The sequence below is a fragment of the Pelophylax lessonae genome (assembly GCF_965119305.1).
Source record: "Pelophylax lessonae genome assembly, chromosome: 1".
Taxonomy (NCBI): domain Eukaryota; kingdom Metazoa; phylum Chordata; class Amphibia; order Anura; family Ranidae; genus Pelophylax; species Pelophylax lessonae.
In genome coordinates this window covers 384,305,320-384,327,508 of record NC_138768.1, presented here as the reverse complement: position 1 = coordinate 384,327,508, position 22,189 = coordinate 384,305,320, and the positions used below count along the sequence as shown (strand labels likewise).

General features: G+C 38.9%; 1 protein-coding gene across 15 annotated transcripts in view; it reads left to right on the top strand.

The window, feature by feature from the left end:
- PTPRD (protein tyrosine phosphatase receptor type D) overlaps positions 1-22,189 on the top strand; it is a 1,741,884-nt gene that overhangs the window by 1,383,396 nt on the left and 336,299 nt on the right. For all 15 annotated transcript variants that reach the window (XM_082266411.1, XM_082266413.1, XM_082266423.1 and 12 more), the window contains one exon: positions 5,063-5,204. In XM_082266411.1, coding sequence (XP_082122537.1) covers positions 5,063-5,204 — 142 coding nt within the window. The remainder of the gene's footprint in view (positions 1-5,062; positions 5,205-22,189) is intronic.

The window sequence follows — 22,189 nt, the reverse complement described above, 5'->3', positions numbered from 1 at the left end:
AGTTTTCTACTTTTTCAGACATTTCTTTTTGTATGTATTTGTGCATATTTATGTGCATTTTCGCATATGTGCGTTTGCGCAATTTCACATACACGCGGACAATACGTAAATGGTATTTGCACACATTTGTGTGTTTTTGTGTGCATAAGGCTTAAATTACTGACCAAAAAAGCAGATTTTTCTATATATATTTTTTTTTTTACTGAAGAATGCACGGCACTTGTTTACGCGCCTGTGTGCATAGGTACATTACAATGAATGGGCTGTATTTTAGATCAGAAAAAAAAAAAGCTGTACTGAGCTTTGTGCTTAGAGGCCTTGGTAGAGAAAGGAAGGGGAAGCTTCTGACAGTGTTTTATTTGTTTTTATTGATGTTTGTTCCCTGCTGTCCTGGTGATAATCACACCAGTCAGTTTTTTTTACAGGTGTTACATGGAAAGAAAATGTCCCCAGTAGGATCCCAGTCAGGAATAAAAACCTTAATCAACATAGTAATTCTTCACCTTTCTAGTCAAAATAAGAAATAATGTAGGCTGGAGTTATACTGTTTAGAAAGGCCCTCCAGCAAAAGCCGTAGCAGACAGGAATAATACATTAAAAAAATTCTGTTGCATGCAATGTAGATATCCACGCGATGGACTTTATCAAAATGTCTAAAAGAGAACTATTTGCCCATGGCAATGAGAGTCTTCTGCCCATTCTTTCCTGTTTCCCTTGAGGAAATGTAAGGGGAAATCTTATTGGTTGCTTCACAATATGGAAGTCTGGTTATGAGTTTGTCAAAGTAAAGAACTTTATCTGAGAAGAGAGTCTTTGGATTCTCATGTACCACTTACTTGGGTTGCTGGTGACATTTTTGCTCACAAATGTCAACATTTCTTATTTTACCTTTATGAATTACCACTTTTAGAGGTCTACATATTTTCATATATCTTTTGAATGAAAACTAATTAAAACACATACTTCTTGATGACGAGGTTGTATAAGATGTACTAGAGTTCCAAAAAACACTGGGACCTTCTGCTATGTACTATCTGATCCGGCTCTGCGCATGCCTACAGTGATCAATCAGAAGGAAGGATCAGCTCTGTCATACAGACTTCTTGCAGTAAGTAGGTAGATGGATGAAAATTGTGTTTATTTCATCTTGGATTAGTGCTAAACAGCCTGAATGCCACATTGCCAATGTATACATTTAGTATTTGAATTTACACTTTTCTTTTTTGGTCAGTTTATGTCTATCTATCTATCTATCTATCTATCTATCTATCTATCTATCTATCTATCTATCTATCTATCTATCTATCTATCTATCTATCTATCTATCTATCTATCTATCTATCTATCTAAATATCTATCTACAGGCAGTCCCTGGGTTACAAATATCCAACATACAAACGACTCCTATTTACAAGCGGAGGGAGATAACAGGAAGTGAGGAGAAATCTCCCCTAGGAAGGGAAATTCACTCCTGTAAGAGTTCTCATGGGAAAAGGTGTCTCCACTGAAGCTTTATCACCAATCCTTGTTTCCACAACAACCCAACATTTTCAAAATCCAATTGTCATAGGGACAGAAAGTGAGATAAAATCTTCTGAACAGGGGTACAGACTGTAAAACAAATGTTACAGGGGTGTTACCCTTCCCTACGCTATCCAAAAAATGTAAAAAATGATATTTTGGCTGGAGCTACACTTAAAAAATGTACCTGTTCCGACTTACAAACAATTTCAACTTAAGAACAAACCTACAGACCCTTTCTTATTTGTAACCTGGGGACCACCTGTATCTATCTTAGCTCTTGCAATAATTCCTTTATGCCTTTACATAATTCATGCAAGGTATACTTTTACAGTATAAACATACAATGTAACATTCCAAATCAAGCATGTGTGGCCCTTGCAACTAAGGGGGTTAAATGTTTAATTGCCTGAAATACTGTAAATAACAGTACACTTTTTGTTAGGTTGTTAAATAACTTTCAAACTCTTGCTTTAAAGCCAACCAGTGCTTTTCTACATGATTTCTTGTTCAAATAGTTTATTGATAACAAGAACCAAGAATACAGAAAATACATGTCAGTTTTGAGACAAATCATATAAAAATTGTGTACAACCAGTCAAATAGAAAAACAGCTTTAAGGATAAGCATAACATGAAATAATAGCCAGGTATCCATAGCTAAAACAGTGTTATTACAGAAAGTGAAGCAGAAGGAGTTTCTGACATTGGATTAAATTCGGGAGTAACAGGAGGTATGCTTTATACAACCATTTGGAGGTATTGAGGTCTGCCTATAGAATGGAGACAATGTTTCCCATAAAGGTAGTTAAGCAGGTTGAGCTCATAAGGTCAGGCCACTATGGCATAAGGTCCTGCTAAGATAATTGGGTTAGGCAAACCATATGAAAAGGACATGAAATTGACAGTGGGAAAGTAGGTGATGAACAAAAGTAGAAGAATGGGGGGGGCGAGATTAGGAAAACGCAGAGAGAAGAAAAGAAGGAGGGAAGGGGCCCCTTAAAGGAGGTCGAGGGGAGAGAAAGAAGGGGGTTGAGGTGTCCATGGGGGGGTTGACTGGGACCTCCAGGAGGTGTTGTCACGTGTATACCGTGCGTATGTATCAATGTTTAAGGTAATAACAGTGCAGTATTGAAATTAGGATGCAAGACATTTGTCACCCATGGGTCCCAGAGTTTCTCTTCTACATGATTTTAAAGGATACAATTGCACAGACGACTTTGCCTGGTGCAAATAGCAATGCAAGGTTCCTGCATTCCTGATTCCTGCAGCTGTTTTTGTCAGAAGGTGCATCCAGCAGCATATTTGCGGCTGTGCAAACAGCCACAGATTCCTGCGGCTGCCGTCTGTCATCAGAGTGCTGGCTCGTGGCTGCAGCTAGCCACTCACAGCTGCAGTAATTTACAGTTTACTGCTGCTGCCATTTGCACTTGACCAAATTGCTCTGGCAAATATAGCCTAAGATGTGGGATGTATAACACATCCTTGTAAAAAAAGAATAGGTTTTGCTGGATGTGTGACACCCCCTAACCATTCTCTTTCCTCCCACAGCACAGTGCTCACTGACTGAGTAGTCTATTGATAAAATCAATATTATTTTTTTTAGGAGAGCACAAGTTTAACTTTATAGAAAAATATAACACAATTAAAATTAAACTACTCAGTGATGTATTATATTTCTGAACCTGTTGCATTGTATTGTAAATCACGTGCAACAAGATATAAATACATAAATATATGAATAAATAAATAAATGCATCAGAAAAATAGTGAAAGTGTAGGGTAAAAAAACACTCATGCATGGGTGGTCCTGTTTATTTCAAGTTGTGGCATTGGAGTGAACAATCCTGGCTGGGTCAGGAAGCAGTCAGAAATAACATTTCAGCAAATGTAGTAAACTTGACTGTCTCTGGCAGACAGGTTATAATTCACAAGGACAGGTTCAAATGCACATGTTTCTTTTAACATAAGCAAGGACCACATAGCCACAACAAGTGGTAAAGAACCAACAGGTGGGTGTCATAACTAAGTTGACAGACAGATGGCCAACAAGGGAGGAGAATGTAAAGTGGTGCCACCTATTAATCAAGGCTCTCTCATTTTATGGTTGTCCTAAAAATAACTCTCACCAGTCACCAGGAATTCGAACCTGGTCTTGTTTTTCTTTAGTCACATTTATTCAATTTATCTCTCGTGCAGTGCGAGGCAGGTTAAGACCCCGAGTGTGTGTATATGCAGACAGTACTGCACATACCATCAATAAAGGAAGTCATGCAAATGTGCAGTGTTGTATTGTATACAGAACCCCAAAGACCATTTTAACGGGGCGGAATAGTTAGTTTGCTACACTTTTCACAATTTTGCATCTCTGCTTATTTGGTAAAGTTAATGTAATTAGTTTATTCAGAGCATATTGCACAAAAACTCACTGTATATGTTTCTCGTGATATACTGCCTCGGTGCGTGTATACAGTGCAGCAATTCACTATAGTGCGCCTCTGTGCTATAGCAATCCACAATGCAAAAAAGCAAATGGAGCAGGATTTATTTTTCCATGCAGGGAGGCGTGTTTAAATCCAATTCTAAATGCATGAGCTTGCCTAACGTAAACAGAGGTTGAAGCACCCTTCGATTTGGTATTACTATACCATAACAATTTAGTTTTCTATTTTGTTTTTCTTAATTCACCACTTTGAGATTCTGCTTTTTAAATTTTTCTGGAATTTAATTTCCTTTTGCTAGTCACCCCAGGGTTATCACTCCCGTAGACAGTTATAAATGTATCTATTACATATTAGTTGAAAAAAGTGATTTTTTTAAACCCATATTGCAGGAGGTAAAGGAGGCTTTCTCAGAGGGTTCTTGAGTATCATTATCCGAGTCAAGATGATATTAGAATCTCTCTCTACTTTACGTCCATCAGAATTGTATATGAGACATTCAGATCAGCGGGGAAGATATCAATACTGAGACAAACACACCTTAAATATTCATACAGGACCCAAAAACACATGTAGAATTAATTCATACATGAAATTGCTAATCTAATGAGATTTTAGAATACATAACAGAGGAAGTGTGCCTAACTTATATGTGTTATAAAGTTGAAAATACTGCCTAATATGGCCCTCAGATAATTGCTTAGTTTCTGTCACTTCATTTCTGCTCCACCATTCATTCTAATTGAAGTGGAATTTCAGAAAGTTATTAAAATATCCCTTAATCTGGTATACAGTATAATTAATAAAACATGGCAAACATGCTTATGGAGGGGTAGAGCATAGGTGTGACCTTGTCCAAACAACCAGTTGGAAGGTAGAGAGGAGAAACCTCTTTTCATGTTGTCACCCATGAGCTTGGTGAGTATCATTGCCATGTTTTCTAAGGGATAAATGTTTTAAAGCCAAACAAGAATGAGGTAGAATAATGTGGTGTATATAACTGACATCATAAAATTAAAATGTTTGCCTTAATCATTAGTATTTGTCACAGTAATCGGCAGGATCAACAACTCCTGTGACAGCTTTGCTTTCCTTCCACAGGTAATAGAATTTGACGATGGATCTGGTTCCGTCCTAAGAATACAGCCTTTACGAACACCAAGAGATGAGGCAATATATGAGTGTGTTGCTTCCAATAGTGTTGGAGAAGTTAGTGTGACAACGCGGCTCATAGTGTTACGGGGTAAGGACAAATATATTTTGTAGAACTGTTGCTGTACAGATTTTAAAAAGATTTTCAGAATTTGTGCTAAATATTTCCACAAAAAAACTCAAAATATGCAAACTATATAGGCAGACTTATATGAATACTATAGAAATTGTATTTAAAGTCAGTATAAATATGTCCATATTATAGCTGTTTTTAGTCTAATTTTGGAAAACAAAATTTGTAAGAAATGCTATTTCCAGAAATAAATCTTAGAAATAATGGATTAAAATATTTTGATACTGGCAGTTTTGGACCATATAAAGCTGGCTCAAGTAAACCCTTAACATGTGTGTATTTTTTGATCCATGAACCTAAAATCTTTAAAATGATTGCCTTTAACACTAAACAGTAATATTGTCTTCTTGAAAGTGACCCTGTGGCTATAAAAAAGATCATTAAACCCTGGAAATATCAATGTACCGGGTCCCCCACAGCTCTCATTGGTTCCATCCTCAGACTTCCACTCATTACAGAATACATCCGTAACATGGAGATTAACAGGAGTAACCATTGAGAGCTGCTGGGGACCTAGGGGATTAACACTCTCAGAAGTGTCATATTCTCTTAAGATTTGTCAGAATTGGAGTGGTGTTCAGCAATGCAGGCAGCATGAAGGGGAGTATTTGACAACTTGGTTTACATGTATGGCTTCATGGTTTCAGAAGAAAAGGCCAGAAATCAAGCTTCTATGGACTACTTTGCCACCTATAAATAAGTCTGTGAATACAGTAAGATAAGTAATTTATAACTGTGTGGCCTGTATGCATTTGTTTTGAGCCTTCCTGTGCTGCTGGTACTATAACAGGCAGCCACGTCCTAATTTTTTTATAGCCAGCCAAAGGCAGACCCACTCATTGGAGGAAATGTTATTGGGGATCTGTGCATCCAGAGCAGTTGCTTTGTGACATAGCAAATATTTTATTCCTCTGCCAACCTTAGTGACGGGGGGGGGGGGGGGGGTTTAGCTTTTTTGTAAATATGGGTAGGACACCAAAGATCAATGAAAACAGCTAGCACTATATAGATGTTTAAAGTGATTGTAAAATATAAAAAAAAAACAAACAAGTTATACTTACCTGCCCTGTGCAGTTGGTTTTGCACAGGACAGACCGGATCCTCCTCTTCTCTGGTCCCTTTTCACTGCTCCTAGCCCTTGCTCCTGTCAGGTGCCCCCACAGCAAGCAGCTTGCTATGGGGGCATCCGAGCTGAGCTGCAGCTCCGTGTACCCATTCAGACATGGAGCTGTGGTTAGGCCCGCCCAACCTCTTTCCTTATTGGCTAACTTACTTTGATTGACAGCCACGGTAGCCAATGGCGCCGTGGCAGTGTCTCAGCCAAACAGAAGGGAGAGTCCCGGACGGTCGAGGGACTTGTGGACATTGCTGGACAGAGATGGGGCTCAGGTAAGTATTAGGGGTGCTGGGGGGCTGCTACTCACAGTAGGCTTTTTATCTTAATGCAGAGAATGCATTAAGATAAAAAACCTTCTGACTTTACAACTCTTTTAATTATTTTTTGCTTATTCTTCAGTCCAGTTAGGTGACAGTAACAGGGCTATAGTAGCATAGCCTTTTGAAATGAGAAAAAAATGTGGATATTTTATAGTGCCAGGCTATAAAAGTGGTGCCTTTTTTTGATGGCATTTTAAGTCTGTGGTCTTTATTCACTACATTTAGGGGCCAATTAATAATAGTCATTGATCAGTTTGTGTTATGGCTTTTAACAGTACGCAATACCATGATATTGCATCCATTCATGTAATGTACTTGGCATCCAACATTGCACTTTAGAAGAATAATTTCCATTGTACCATTTTTCCTATGTGCCCATATTTATACTCGTGGTACAAAGTGAGAACCTAAAAGACAAAAAAAAAAAATGTTATTCCTTAAAAAAAAATGGATTGATGTAGCTCTTCCATTTTTGTTTCATGAAATCCATTTTATGAAACAACTTAAGCAAACGGTTGTGTTGCCAATTTGTAACCTCTGACCAGAATTACCATGTTTATTACAGTACCATTTTTATTAATGTTGCTTTTTTGAAGATGAACACAGTTATGCCTGCTGTGAAAATAGCAGTTTGCTGTTTATGCTATAGAGTGATCTCTGCTGGTGAGCCCGGCTTCAAACATAAAGAGCACAGCTGAGTGACAATAACACAAAGACTTTTCTTCTCTGTTATAAATGACTGCAATAAAGGAAAAATAATTCAAAAATAGAAATCCTACCAGGTTTGCAGTGCCTTTTCCTTGAAATAATCCATAAATGACTGAGTTCTACTTTTTATTAAAATAAAATAATTGAGCAAACTTTTTCTAACTAAACAGACAATGCTGAATGACACAATAATGCAGACAGCTCAAACCAGAGACACTTAAAAGAAATAGCATTATGGAAAGCTTGGAAAGCCATAGCATCCCAGTTTCTGGGGTACTACAAGTCCCAGTATGCCAAGCTGCCCAGAGGGCTTGCAATTACAGTCTGAACTAATAGGTATGTTGGTTACCTCAGTCTTAGTAATTGGATGGTAACTACAACTACAAAAATAGCAACATTGCAAATGGTAACATTTCACAAACTGCATTGTGTTGGTGAAAATTTGCAGAACGTTTTTTTTTTTTTTATCCCATGTTCATTATATGATATTATACCTTTTGATAGATTGACAGATTCCAGCTTGCTTCAACTTATTCTCATTTTAAACTCATCCGGTGCTTTTAAATGCTAGGTGTTGACAAGTTGTATAGTAGTGAACTAATAACATTATAAATCCTAGGAATGGTTGCAAGTGTCAGTAGTAGATTTATTTTCATGTTGAGTTTAAACTGGGGCCATACATATTTCTGTATGCTGAATTACCGTCTGTCTTAAATACTCTTCACACAGATGGACAAACTCACACAGAGGTGTCATGAAGAATAGCAGAGACAGCCTAGGTTAAGCACTTTCTATCACTGAAGTGCGGGATCTTTTAAGCAACTACCTGTTTAATTCTTTGATACATTTACATTTTTTGGAAGTGCATAATGCAGTCAGTGCGGATATATATTTTATTTCGTTTTGGATAGGGTAGGGAATTAAATCCCCTGTCAGTTTTTATTTGTTATTTGCGAAACATTTGGAGATATTTTCCCTCACTTCCTGCTCTGCAGACACAAGAGGAAGAAGAAATCTCTCCAAGGTGAGTAAGTTCTGTAGACATTTATCACAGGAACCAGTGCCCCCATTCGAAGATTTCCCCTCTATTCCCGTTCTGGTAGCAACGCAAAATTTTGGATTTTTCCTTACTTTTTATCCCTGTGACATCAGCCAACAGGACAATGAGAGAGGCTGAATCTCCCTAACAGGGACACAAAAAACATAAAAAATCTGTCAGGTGTCTAATCATACCTACTCTTAAAAAATAAAAATAAAAAAAAAATTGAAATACTTTAGACAAAGAAAGAACCACATTATTTTATCCTCTTTTTAATATGTTATCCCTCTTTATATACTCAGAATAGTGATTTTAGATTAGCATGTTTGTGGAAATACAACCCAATTTCTAAAAAGCTAGGAATGCAATGATTGCAAATCTCAAAAACATATATTTTATGTGTGATAGAAAATAGAAAACATACCAAATGTTCAACCTAACAAAATGTAGCATTTGAAGAAAAAAAATAAGATTTTTTAAATTGATAGCAGCAACACATCTCAAAAAAGTTGGGACAGGGCAATGTTGCCACAGTGTAGCATTCCCTTTTCTTTTAACAACGCTCTGTAAATGTCTGGGAACTGTGGAGATCAGTTGCTGGAGATTTGGGAGAATGTGGTCCCATTCTTGCCTGATATAGGACTCTAGGTGTGGACTGCAAGCGGGACAGTTAAGCACCCAGACAATTCTACTATGAAGCCATGCTATTGTAAAATATGCAGTATATGGTTAAGCATTGTCCTGATAACTTATGCAAGGCCCTGAAAGAGACATGTGGATAGGAGGATATGCTGCTGTAAAACCTGGATATATAATTTCGCATAGAGGGTGCCTTTCCTTTCCACATGTACAAGCTACCCATTCCATATGCATTGATGCATCCCCATACCATCAGAGGTGCAAGCTTTTGAACTGAGCACTGATAACAAGCCAGAAAGTCTTTCTTCTCTTCAGTCTGGAGGACGTGGCACCCATAGTTGCCAAAAAGAATGTCAAATTTTGATTTGATGACCACACAATAGTTTTCCACTTTGCAACAGACCATTTTAAATTACTTTGGCCCACAGAAGATGGCAGCGTTTCCGGATCATGTTCAGATATGGCTTCTTCTTTGCATGATAGAGCTTTACCTTGCATTTTTGGATGGCACGATGAACTGTGTTTCGAAGCAATGATTTCTGGAAGCATTCCTGAGTGCATGCATTGATGCCCATCACAGAATCACACCTGTTTTCAATGCAGTTCCGTCAGAGAGCCCCGAAGATCATGGGCATCCAGTATTGTGTTTTAGCCTTGTCCCTTGAGCACCCTTGAGATTTTTTCCAATTCTCAAAATCTTTTGATGATATTATGTACTGTAGATGATGATATATTTAAAGTCTTTGCAATTTTACGTTGAGTATCATTATTTTGAAATTGTTCGACAATTTTTAGACACAGCTTTTCACAGATTGGTGAACCTCTGCCCATCTTTACTTCTGATACACTGACATTCTAAGATAATCTTTTTATACCCAATCATGTTACTAACTTGCTGTCATATTCTTCCAGCTGTTGTTTGTACCATCTACTTTGTCAGCTTTTTGTTGCCCTGTCCCAACTTGCTGCTGCCATCAATTTCAATTTTTTTTTAAAAATAGTACATTTTCTAGTTTTTAGCGTGTCTCCAAAGATTTCCAGTGCAACTTTGGAGCGCAACTTTGATGCGACTTGGCACGATTTTGATCCAACTTTACACTCTCTGGACCAAAAATCACATCAAAAGTCATACCAAAACATACCTGTGACTTTAAGTCATGCCAATCTGAAAAGGGTGACATTGCAAACAATGGGCTGCAAGTTGTCAGGTCCAAAGTCGCATGTAAATGGGCCCTAAACGTTTAATATGTTTTCTATTTTCTATTGTGAATACAACTTGGGTTTATGAGATCTGCAAATCATTGCATTCTGTTTTATGTAGATTTTACACAGCATCCCAACATTTTTTGAATTGGGGATGTATTTAAATCTATGAGATCCAAGCTATAAAGTCTAACCATCCAGAACTGGTAAGATGGTCCTTGCTTTGCACCATTGTTGTCAGAGTACCAGTCTGGTCTCCACCCCAACACGCTTACTTGAATTATTTGGTCTATCAAACTAATACAGGTCCGCTTTGAACATAGGAATCCTGAAGAAAAATATGGGCCATATACTGTGTAGGAAAAACTTCTCGTTTTGTTTATTCCAACCCGTTATTTTTCAGATGCAAAACATTTTTTTTTTAAACTTGGGTGTTGGGTCAATAGCCAGTCAGCCAATGAAAGACAAAAGGACATATGAGAACCTCACCTTCATTGTCCATACAGTGCAGCTTCTCCAACGCTCTCTAAGCAAGGTCATTGTGTTCAGTAAAGCTATTTGCTTGCAGCAACTCAAAATGTCATAGTATACATGAGCTGCTTGTGTAAAATATGTTATGTTACCAAACAGATCTATTTACATAAAACCATTTGCTTTTTCTCAGCTTACTGTTTGGCAGGGCCTTTGGCAAAATTAAATGCTCGATAATTTAGAGCCATAAAATGGACACTTCCAGGAAGACTCTGCCAACATGCCTTAACCTCTGTAGTCCTACTGGGAAAAGATTAATTCAGCCCTTTTGCCCATCAAATTATTGGCTTCTTAAGTAAAGTTGTTAATAGGTTTAAATTAGCTCATTGTGCAACTTATTAGTGCTTCAATTAAACAAAAATAGTAAGCATGCTGTGTAATTGCTTGAAATCCATCCATCAAACGTGTATGCAGAATAATATTTCGAAAGCGTCCACAATTTATGTGCTTGCACACTATGTCGCTTAGGCATGAGATGTTTGGTAATTAGCATAGCCCGCATCTACTGCAATTACCTTGTCCCATGCTTTGCCACTAACATGGGTTGGAAGCAAGGCTTAACCTTCTCACTGCCTCAGCAACTTGTTGCTAACCTAGCAAAATGAATTCAAAGGGAAAAATAACCAACATATTTTCTGGCTTTTTAGTCCTGTAATGTGGCATGTGCATCTGTAGTTTATTATCTGCATTATAATTATTACATCATTTAAAAAATATGCCTGATGTTTTATTGGAAGGTGTCTTTATTTTTCTGCTCTAAAACATTAATCAGGGATTAGATTTTGCAGCTTGTTTTGTGTGAAAGGGAGGTTTTATTGCTGTTTTGCTAGGAAAAAAAAAATTTGCAGGATTAAAGCAAGCGTCTCTCACAATCATTCTGTGGCTACCATGGGGTAATGTAGGTAATGTATATACTATGTTTAATCTGTTTTTCTTGTATAGATATTGGTGGCACAATGTCAAGTGTTACTACTTATGCTTCACTAAGGCTACATAAATCACCTCACTTCAATGTGTGACAGACCCTAGTAGCTAAAGAACAATCAATATTGCCTCAGTCACACATTAATGGATTTACCTCTCACTAGGTTAATCACATACAGTATATCAATAATATTGCACAGATCCACCTGGAAATAAGGTGTTTAAATGAACGTATACAAGGTGTATTGTTGAGTTAGCATTAGAGCTAGAAGAGAATTTGCAGTTTGAATTATGTATAGGCTTTTTCAGTAAGACAAAGAATCATGTAATGAGTAGCAGCTACCAATTACAATTAACCTTTTTCAGTCTGGCTTCAGTTAGCTGAAATTTAATTGGTTTACATGGGTTATTGCAAATAAATAATTTGTGTTGCTTTATTAGATAAGCCATACATGTAAAAACACAAAAGAAAGTTAATTTTGGTTTGCTTGCAAGTCAGCAGTTACAAATATCACATACAATTTCACAAAATGCATATTATTTCAGTACAGTTCTGTAATAATCTGACAGGGAGCAATATATCCCCTAGGCAGTCCCCACATCACCTTATATCTACACACATTGGAACCCCAGTTCCAGTGTATTTGTGACAGCTGACTTTTATTTTTCTCTGAAGGAGCCTGGAGCTCCTCTTTAATTTGGAGACATTGGGACAGGAAGTAAAAGCAAATCTCCCCAATGGAGCACCGATAGCAAAAAATAAACCAGCAGCTGTTATAACCCTCCCTTACTTTATCCAATATGAAAAAAAGAAAATGGTTTGCCTATAGTTCTACTTTAAGGATTTAATTGTGGTTCCATTTTCAGCCAGGAAGTGTGAAATCAGTTCACGTGCTCCACAGACATTTGATGGTATGAATTCTTCTGCTGAAAGCTTTTACTGATCAACTAGAAATGTTATTGCACTGAAAGCTGTTAATCTTTATTTGATTGCCCACTGTGAAAAAATACTGGGTTCCCAAGGCCATAAGTCATATTGCTTCTTGGTATTCAGTAAGCTCCAAGAAGTTTTAGTTTTGGAGTTGCTTGTCAGCATGTTTAGAGCAGTGGAACGGTGTTAGAATTAATCTGGGAGACCCTCGCCAATAATAAAATGGGTGGGGGCTGAAGGCGCAGGTGTTCCATCCACAAATGAAAGCTTCAGTTTTTTTTTTTTTGCAAAATGCAATATTACATAAATTGTTATGCTCTGTTTGTGATTGACATAATACTCCATTCACATATTGGCGTCCCACGATTTGCCGTGATTTGGGATAGCGGGCGGAATCACAGCAATTCTGTCCACAATCTGGGGTGCCAATATTTGAACAGAGCCTACCTGGAATCGCACAGGCGTCCCACAATTTGCCGTGATTCGGGATCGCAAGCCGAATCTCAGCAATTCTGTCCACAATCTGGGGTGCCAATATGTGAACAGAGCCTACCTGGAAACGCACAGGCGTCCCACAGTTTGCCGTGATTCGGGATCGCGAGCAGAATCTCAGCAATTCTGCCCACAATCTGGGGTGCCAATATGTAAACAGAGCCTACCTGGAATTGCACGGGCGTCCCATGATTTGCCGTGATTTGTGATCGCAGGCAGAATCGAGCGATTCTGCCCGTGATACGGGCTGCCAATATGTTAACGGTGCCTAATGGGAATCACATGGGCGTCCCGCGATTTGCCTTGATTCGGGTTTAATTCTGCCCGTGATCCAGGGCGCCAATATGTAAACGATGCCTAAGTAAGCAATTAGCATGAGCTGAAATGTCTTTATGTTTGTCAGAAAAGAGCATAATGGAAACTGCTGGCTAACCATGTTCTTCCTATAAGAAACAAAGCAGACTTGTTTACTACGTAAACTAAATCAGAATAATCTTTTTCCTATCTACACTTTTTATTTTCAAATATGTGGTGACCAGTAATAAAGAAGAAAGCAATATGTTTTAAATGAAGCCATTTTATTGCATGTTTTACTGTTGTCGGTGTAATGATTGTGGACATTTTTATTGTTCAGAAAATGACTTATCCAAGAAAAAACAAGTAGCGATGGTGAACAATTGTTATGTTGCTGTAATTTCCCCATTTGTGATAAGTTGGCTTTTTCGCTGACTGGAAGGATAAAGGTTGCAAAGGCACAAATTGGCATGAAATCTTTTTCGATTGGATTCTTCAGCTAAAAGTGTGAATAATGTAAGCCAACAAATCTGATTGGCAGAGTTAATACAAATTTTGTTTTCAGATAAAGGAAGCAAAAGGTAAAAGGCTAACAGCTTATTTTGTTCGTTTAGCAATAAATATGGATTTGTTTGGCCTCAGCTGGCTGGGATTGCTGTGTAATTCATTTTTTTTCTTCTATATCCCTACGGTTTCTTTCCCCCTCTGAGTATTTTTAGTGCAAACATCCACTCTTAGTGAGATACAGATGCGTACAAAGCAGGTAAAAAGGGATTTGTGACATTGCCCTGCAACTGAATTTCGCTAATGATTTCTTAAGGGTAAACATTTCAGCTTAGTCCACCTTAAAGTGGACCTGTCATTAAAGTTCACATTTCAAACAATCAGTAGGGCATATGTCAGCATTACTGTGTCACTTTATGATTTCAAGAAAGAAAAAATGCCTCTCCCTTGTTATGAATAAAATTTTGCTGCTCCTAAGCTCCCAGCCTAGGCAGTCTAGATCACATGGTCTCTGGCTACCAATTATTAGGGACTGCAGATTCTTTTGTTGTCTGCCGGATAAATCCCGTCTAGTCTATTTGCAGTAAGAAAAGAGGATCAACACAGAGGAAACAGAGCCTGTATATAAACTGAGTCAACTCGGCTGCCCCTGTGTTTACAGATAATTACAAACCATATATAGAAACAAGGTTAATTAGTTAATGCACATTAAAATGATTGTTTACATTAAGCTCATTTTCTTCACATATGGAGCTAAAACAAATGTAAAAGATTGTGGTTCTATTTACTGATGTGGCATTGTACTTAAAGTGTTAAGGATATGTGCAAAAGGATAATCAAGTGTGAAGATCTAAACACCATTTCCACAAGCATTTTTTATTTTTTTTATAAACATTACAACATTACTGTTAGCATTGGTTTACTATGACTTACAATTGATACCTCAGTTGGGTTGCTTCCTCTCTGGGTGGTGTCTATTAACCACTTTACCACCGGAGGATTTTGCTGTCTTACGTCCAGGCCACTTTTTGCGATTCGGCGCTGTGCGACTTTAACTGACAATTGCGCGGTCATGCAACGCCGTACCCAAAACGAACTTTACGTCCTTTTTTTCCCACAAACAGAGCTTTCTTTTGGTGGTATTTGATCACCTGTGCGATTTTTACTTTTTGCGCTATAAACAAAAAAATTGTGTTTATTTTGAAAAAATAACAATATTTTTAACATTTTTTTAAATGAAATTCCCCCCAAAAAATGTAAAAATCAAATTTTGTAAAAATTTTTGGCCAATTTGTTTTCTGCTACCTATGTTTGGTAAAAAAAAAATCACAATAAGCGTATTTTGGTTTGCGCAATAGTTATTGCGTTTACTAACTAAGAGAAAGATTTTTGTCATTTTTGGTGTTTTTTTTTTAAAGAGTAATGGCGGCGATCTGCGATTTTTTTTTTTCGCCGCCGCTCCTCCCCTGGCCCGACTCCCGCTGTGACTGAAAACAGCGGGAGCACACCTCCGGTGGCGCGCGAGCGCCGCCTACAAGGGGAGGAGTCCAGCGACGTATGTCTACATCGCTGGACGGAATCGAGCCACTTTGCCGCAGTACGGTCAACGTGACCGGTCGGCAAGTGGTTAAGGAGTGTAGTGGACAACATTTTGCTATAACTAAGGCACTGTGTCCTTGGTCAACAGTATTAGGTGAAATGACGTAATTAACTTGCATGCCTGGGCACACACTGGATGGATGACAGCAGAATTTCTAATTCAGCTGTGTTACTTCACTGTTTATGGTCTTCTACAGCAGTGGTTCTCAACTCTGGTCCTCAACACCCACTAACAGGCCAGATTTTAGGTATCACCTTGGAGAGATGCAGACTAGAATACTGCAATCACTAAGCAGCAAATTATATCAACTGTGATGTATTTCAGTTATCTTGCTATCCTGGCCTGTTAGTGAGTCCCGAGGCCAGGAGTTGAGAACCACTGTTCTACAGGAAGAAAGGTAAGGATTAATAGGTTAAAAGCTTTGTATACAGGGTGAATCTTACAATGATACCGTAAACAGTTGTACAAACAAAAAGGTTTGTAGAGTGGTTTTAGATTTTGTGCGGAGTTTCACTTTATTCAGTATGGGTGAGTGAGGTGTAATAGGTTTAGTAAGTGAAGTATCTTTCCAAGAACATGTGTCCAGAACCTAGTTTTCATACATTCCTCTTTTGCAGAATTTTGCCCATTCTAGCAGTACAAGTGTTCCTTAAAGCTGAACTCAAGGCAAACAGCTAAATACATAGATGGAATGCATATAAGAGAGTAATTTTTGCCTTTTAGGGAAGAATTCATATTTCTGTCCATCCTGTCCTGAGATTTACACAGCTCTCCTTCACAGCACAACCTAGTCTGGTTGGGGAGGGGACCTGATCTTCCGCTGCCACAGTTTCACTTTGACTTACAGGTCGCATCCCCACATTGTAACTGGACAGTGGAATGAGAAGGAGCACACAAATGATCTAATACCTTTGTAACTCTGCTCTCTGCCCCTATCAGCACAGCAGCAGCACCCCTTATTGGTTCCCTGTGCTGCTTTTCCCTCCCTCTCCCTGAGCTCTGCTGTACAAACTGTTAAGTAGACTGCAAGAGTCTTATACCAAGTCAAGTTTTTACACTGCATGCATTTGGAAAAAAAAATTATTGAATAATGATTACAGGAAAAAAGGGGATTTAAGTGACTTTGAACGTGGCATGGTTGTTGGTGCCAGATGAGCTGGTCTGAGTATTTAAAAAATCTGCTGATCTACTGGGATTTTCACACACAGCCATCTCCAGGGTTTACATAGAATGGTCCGAAAAAGAGAAAATATCCATTAAGCGGCAGTTGTGTGGACGAAAATGCCTTGATGAGGTCAGAGAAGAATGAGCAGACTGGTTCGAGATGATAGAATGGCAACAGTAACTCAAATAACCACTCGTTACAAACAAGGAATGCAGAATACCATCTCGAACCTTGAAGAAGATGCGCTGCAGCAGCAGAAGACAACACTGGGTACCACTTCTGTCAGCTAAGAACATGAAACTGAGGCTACAATTCACACAGGCTAACCAAAATTTGACAATGGAAAATTGGAAAAACACTGTCTGGTCTGAGGAGACTTTCAATTTCAGCTGCCACATTCAGAAAGTAGGGTCAGAATTTGGCGTAAACAACATGAAAGCATGGATCTATCCTGCCTTGTATCAACGTTTCAGGCTCACCAAAATTAGACAATAGAAGATTGGAAAAATATTGCCTGGTCTGATGAGTCTCGATTTCAGCTGCGACATTCAGATGGTAGGGTCAGAATTTGGCATAAACAACATGAAAGCCTGGTTCCATCCTGCCTTGTATCAACAGTTCAGGCTGGTGGTGTAATGGTGTGGGTGATATTTTTTTTTGGCCTCTTAATACCAATTGAGCATCTTTTAAACGTCACGGCCTACCTGAGTATTGTTGCTGACCATGTCCATCTCTTTATGACTACAGTATACCCATCTTCTGATGGCTCCTTCCAGCAGGATAATGCACCATGTCACAAAGCTCAAATCATCTCACCACTGGTTTCTTGAACATGACAATGAGTTCCCTGTACTTTGTACACTGGCCTTCACAGTCCCCAGATCTCAATCCAATAGCACCTTTAGGATGTGGTGGAACAGGAGATTTGCATCATGGATGTGCAGCCGACAAATCTGCAGCAACTGTGTAATGCTGTTATGGCAATATGGACCAAAACTTCTGAGGAAAGTTTCCAACACCTTGTTAAATCTAAGCTATGAAGAATTAAGGCAGTTCTGAAGGCAAAAGGGGGTCTAGCCCGATACTAGCAAGGTGTACCTAGTAAAGTGGCCAGTGAGTGTGTATATATATATATATATATATATATATATATCGACAAGGCGACAGGGTTAGGAAGTAAGTATACACTAAAATTACCAGAACCATAATCAAGAAAATAGGACAACCCTTACATTTGACTGATAAAGCTAAAAATAGAGCTGCATGACAAAACTGCAACTGACTCTAACACAATAGCCAAAAAAAAGGCAGAGTGCGTGATAAAAATAGAAATCAAGTAGATGGAAGAGGTGTGGGCTAATGTGTGCTTGGTATGGCGGAGTACAGACCTCTGTACATATGGTTCTGATGATACCTAGTTAGTTTAGCATAGTTAAGTATGCACAAGCATGAATGGTGTCAAGGATTTTATTAATTAAGCCTGCTTGTCTACACAATGAATATCCGTCCTCCCTTTTAAAACATTTCTCAGTCTTTAAATTCATCGTGGGAATGCAAATGTTTCACTCAAATAGCTGACTGACAAAACAAAAAAAAAAAAAACAGTTGTTTCTCATAAACACCACCACAAAATGAAAACATACCCCTAAGGTTATTGTTATTGCCGCTTTAAAATTACAGACCTTAGGTTTACTTGTTAAGGCTTGATATTTGCATTTCCCTGTAATAAAAAGAATGTTTATTTGATGTATTTTAAATGGCTTTTTAGCTCATTTTCATGAAATTTGGCAACAAGAACACAGGCCCATAAAACAAAATGGGATCTGGATCAAGCTCTGTTGCAAATGACATCTCTACAACATTTCCTCTACTTTATTACCCATCATTTTTCGATTTTCAGTTTTTTTGTTTTTTTTTTCAGATTATTGCTTTTTTCCCCTCATGCATAGGTGCATGAACAAAATGCTAACCTAGGGACCTTCCACCAGCCACAATACAGTTTTTAAAAACCCTTTAGTTCCTACAGGATAAATAAAACTCTTCAAGCAACAATTCTGAAACGGTGCATTCTGGGAATTGTCCTTTTCTATTTCACAGCTCCATTAATAATTGCAGGGTTTGATTAAAATTGATGCCTATTATTTATAGTAATTGCAATGTTCAAATAAAAATGTCAGGCTGGTATATAGCTAGTCTAATATGTTGATAAGAATATAAATGCTTCACTGTATCAAACTGAAGGCGGAAGAAAATATTTTTTGGAGCCAAAGCTTTAGTATATATTAAATAACCGTGGCACCATCTTAAAACCATCCAAAAACATAGGCTTCATTCACATGGCATTTTTTTGTTTTTTGTTTACTGCTGCAAGAATCTTGCATAATCCTGCTGCTGGATTCACAGGTGGATGCAGATAGCTGCTGCCCTGCAGCCTGCACAAAGCAATGGCAGGCTGATATCAGCCACGGCTTTTCGCAAGTGTTCAGATGTAATCGCACATGGAGTAATTACCTGCTATAGTGACAGATGGACGTCCTTAGACACAAACATCTTGCATCCAGGGGCGCTCACCTGTCCCTAACCACAGTTTATTGTTCTGCACAGGCTAAGCGGCAGCAGCTATCTGCATCCACCTGTAAATACAACTGCAGAAATACAGTGGATTCTTGCCACAGGTGGCACATAAATGTTGTGCCAATGATGCCTTATTCATGGTTGCTGATTTATTTCTATGCACCAAATTTTGCACCCTCCAGTTTTATTAAATGAACCCTAATATCTCCTAGCTGTGCTGTTTCTTAAGTGTGAATAATATTCAAAACCCCCTTCAATGGATAGTAGGTCACATAGTTGGTATATGTTGGGGATACTGGAGAATCCTTCATTTGACCCGAGTAGATGTGGGTTCACAGTGACTCCAGGGTGTGGTCAGTCTGTACCCTTTACCAGTGCAAGGAGAATTAAATTGGCTGTGCAGTAACTCCCAAGCAAAGAACAGTCTGTACCCTTTACCTGTGTAAGGAGAATTGAATTGGCTGTGTAGTAACTCCTAAGCAAAGAACAGTCTGTATCCTTTACCTGTGTAAGGAGAATTGAATTGGCTGTGCAGTAACTCCCAAGGAAAGGTCAGTCTGTACCCTTTACCTTCATAGGGAGAATTGAATTGGCTGTGTAGTAACTCCCAAGGAAAGGTCAGTCTGTACCCTTCACCTGTGTAAGGAGAATTAAATTGTCTGTGTAGTAACTCCCAAGCAAAGAACAGTCTGTACCCTTTACCTGTGTAAAGAGAATTGAATTGGCTGTGTAGTAACTCCCAAGCAAAGAACAGTCTGTACCCTTTACCTGTGTAAGGAGAATTGAATTGGCTGTGTAGTAACTCCCAAGCAAAGAACAGTCTGTACCCTTTACCTGTGTAAGGAGAATTGAATTGGCTGTGTAGTAACTCCCAAGCAAAGAACAGTCTGTACCCTTTACCTGTGTAAGGAGAATTTAATTGGCTGTGCAGTAACTCCCAAGGAAAGATCAGTCAGTACCCTTTACCTGTGTAAGGAGAATTAAATTGGCTGTGCAGTAACTCCCAAGTAAAGGTCAGTCTGTACCCTTTACCTGTGTAGGGACAATTAAATTGGCTGTGCAGTAACTCCCAAGCAAAGGTCAGTCTGTACCCTTTACATGTGTAAGGAGAATTGAATTGGCTGTGTAGTAACTCCCAAGCAAAGAACAGTCTGTACCCTTCACCTGTGTAAGGAGAATTGAATTGGCTGTGCAGTAACTCCCAAGGAAAGGTCAGTCTGTACCCTTTACCTGTGTAAGGAGAATGGAATTGGCTGTGCAGTAACTCCCAAGTAAAGGTCAGTCTGTACCCTTTACCTGTGTAGGGACAATTAAATTGGCTGTGCAGTAACTCCCAAGCAAAGATCAGTTGTACCCTTTACCTGTGTAGGGAGAATTAAATTGGCTGTGCAGTAACTCCCAAGCAAAGGTCTGAATAGCTAATAGTAAGGTGAAGATTTAGGAAAAATCCGATCAGAGTTCAAGACATGTTGCAGGCAGGCTGATTTGGGAACCTGTCTGGAAGAAACCTCAAAGGTAGATGTAGTTAAAGAACCAAGAAGATATTAAAGGGTTTGTAAAGTCAGAAGGTTTTTCTATCTTAATGTATTCTATGCATTAAGATAAAAAGCCTTCTGTGTGCAGCAGCCTTCCTCAGCCCCCCTAATACTTACCTGAGCCCCATCTCTATCCAGAGATGTCCACAAGTGCTTCAGCCATCTGGGACTCTCTCTCTTGATTGGCTGAGACACAGCAGCGCGCCATTGGCTCCTGCTGCTGTCAATCAAACTCAGTTAGCCAATCAGGAGAGAGAGAGGGGCAGGCCTGAACAGAAGCTCCATGTCTAATTGGATACATGGAGCTGCAGCTCGGCTTGGGTGCCCCCATAGCAAGCTGCTTGCTGTGGGGGCACTCAACAGGAGGGAGGAGCGAGGAGAGCTGAAGAGGGACCCGGGAAGTGGAGGATCCGGGCTACCCTGTGCAAAACCACTGGACAGAGGAGGTAAGTATAACGTTTGTTATTTTGATAGAAATGTAGCACTACTCCCAAGGGAGCTGCTGGTTATGGGTTCCCCTTGGGTTACCATTAGCAACAATAGAACATTCTGGCATTTTCCCAAATGTTTTGCCTCAGACAAGAATCAGTCCAGTATCTGCCCAACAGCTCTACTGGTCAGAACACTGGATCCCTAAGCCGACCGCCTGGACCACCTTCCTTACTCTGCAGGAGGAGAGACAGCCTGATAAGCCTGATATCTGGCTCTCCTGATAAGCAGAACAGAGCCACCAAATGTGTTTTCCTAGCACCTACCTTGGAGGGTGCTACAGAAAAAAAAACAAAACAATCACTTTAAGGGATGGAGACAGGAAAAAAGTTGCAAGAAAAGGCTGCACTCAAACCAGAATATCAGTCAGGACAGATACAATATAAAACCGCACTGAAACTTACAGAAAACTTTTTGTAAGGAACTGAAATAAAACTATCTGGCGGTTAACGTAAGATGCTCTTGGACATTGCTCCCATCTGCCGTACTGCAATAAGCTAGGAGAAGAGCTCAGCTAGCCAGGGGGTGAAAATGCCAAAAGGGAGCCATCATCCTGTGAGATAAGCTGGAGAGTTGTTTAACTGGCATTTTAAATTCTGCATCAGGCAGCACTAATCATGGAAGTACTTCTGACCTCAATGATGTCTCCGGGTCATCTTCAGTGGTGCAGTGTTAACTTTAGTTAAGGCCTAATTTAGTCTAAGCAGACATTTTAAAGCTTTTTCCATACTGTTAAAAGTAAAATAGAAAAATTAATATTTTCATCACCATCCCTTGGTAATTAATGGAAGTAATCAGAAAATCTCTTGCTTATTCATGTAGCAATTGATTTTATAATGTAAAAAAAGCCTATTTCTCCACAATTAATAGAAGTAATA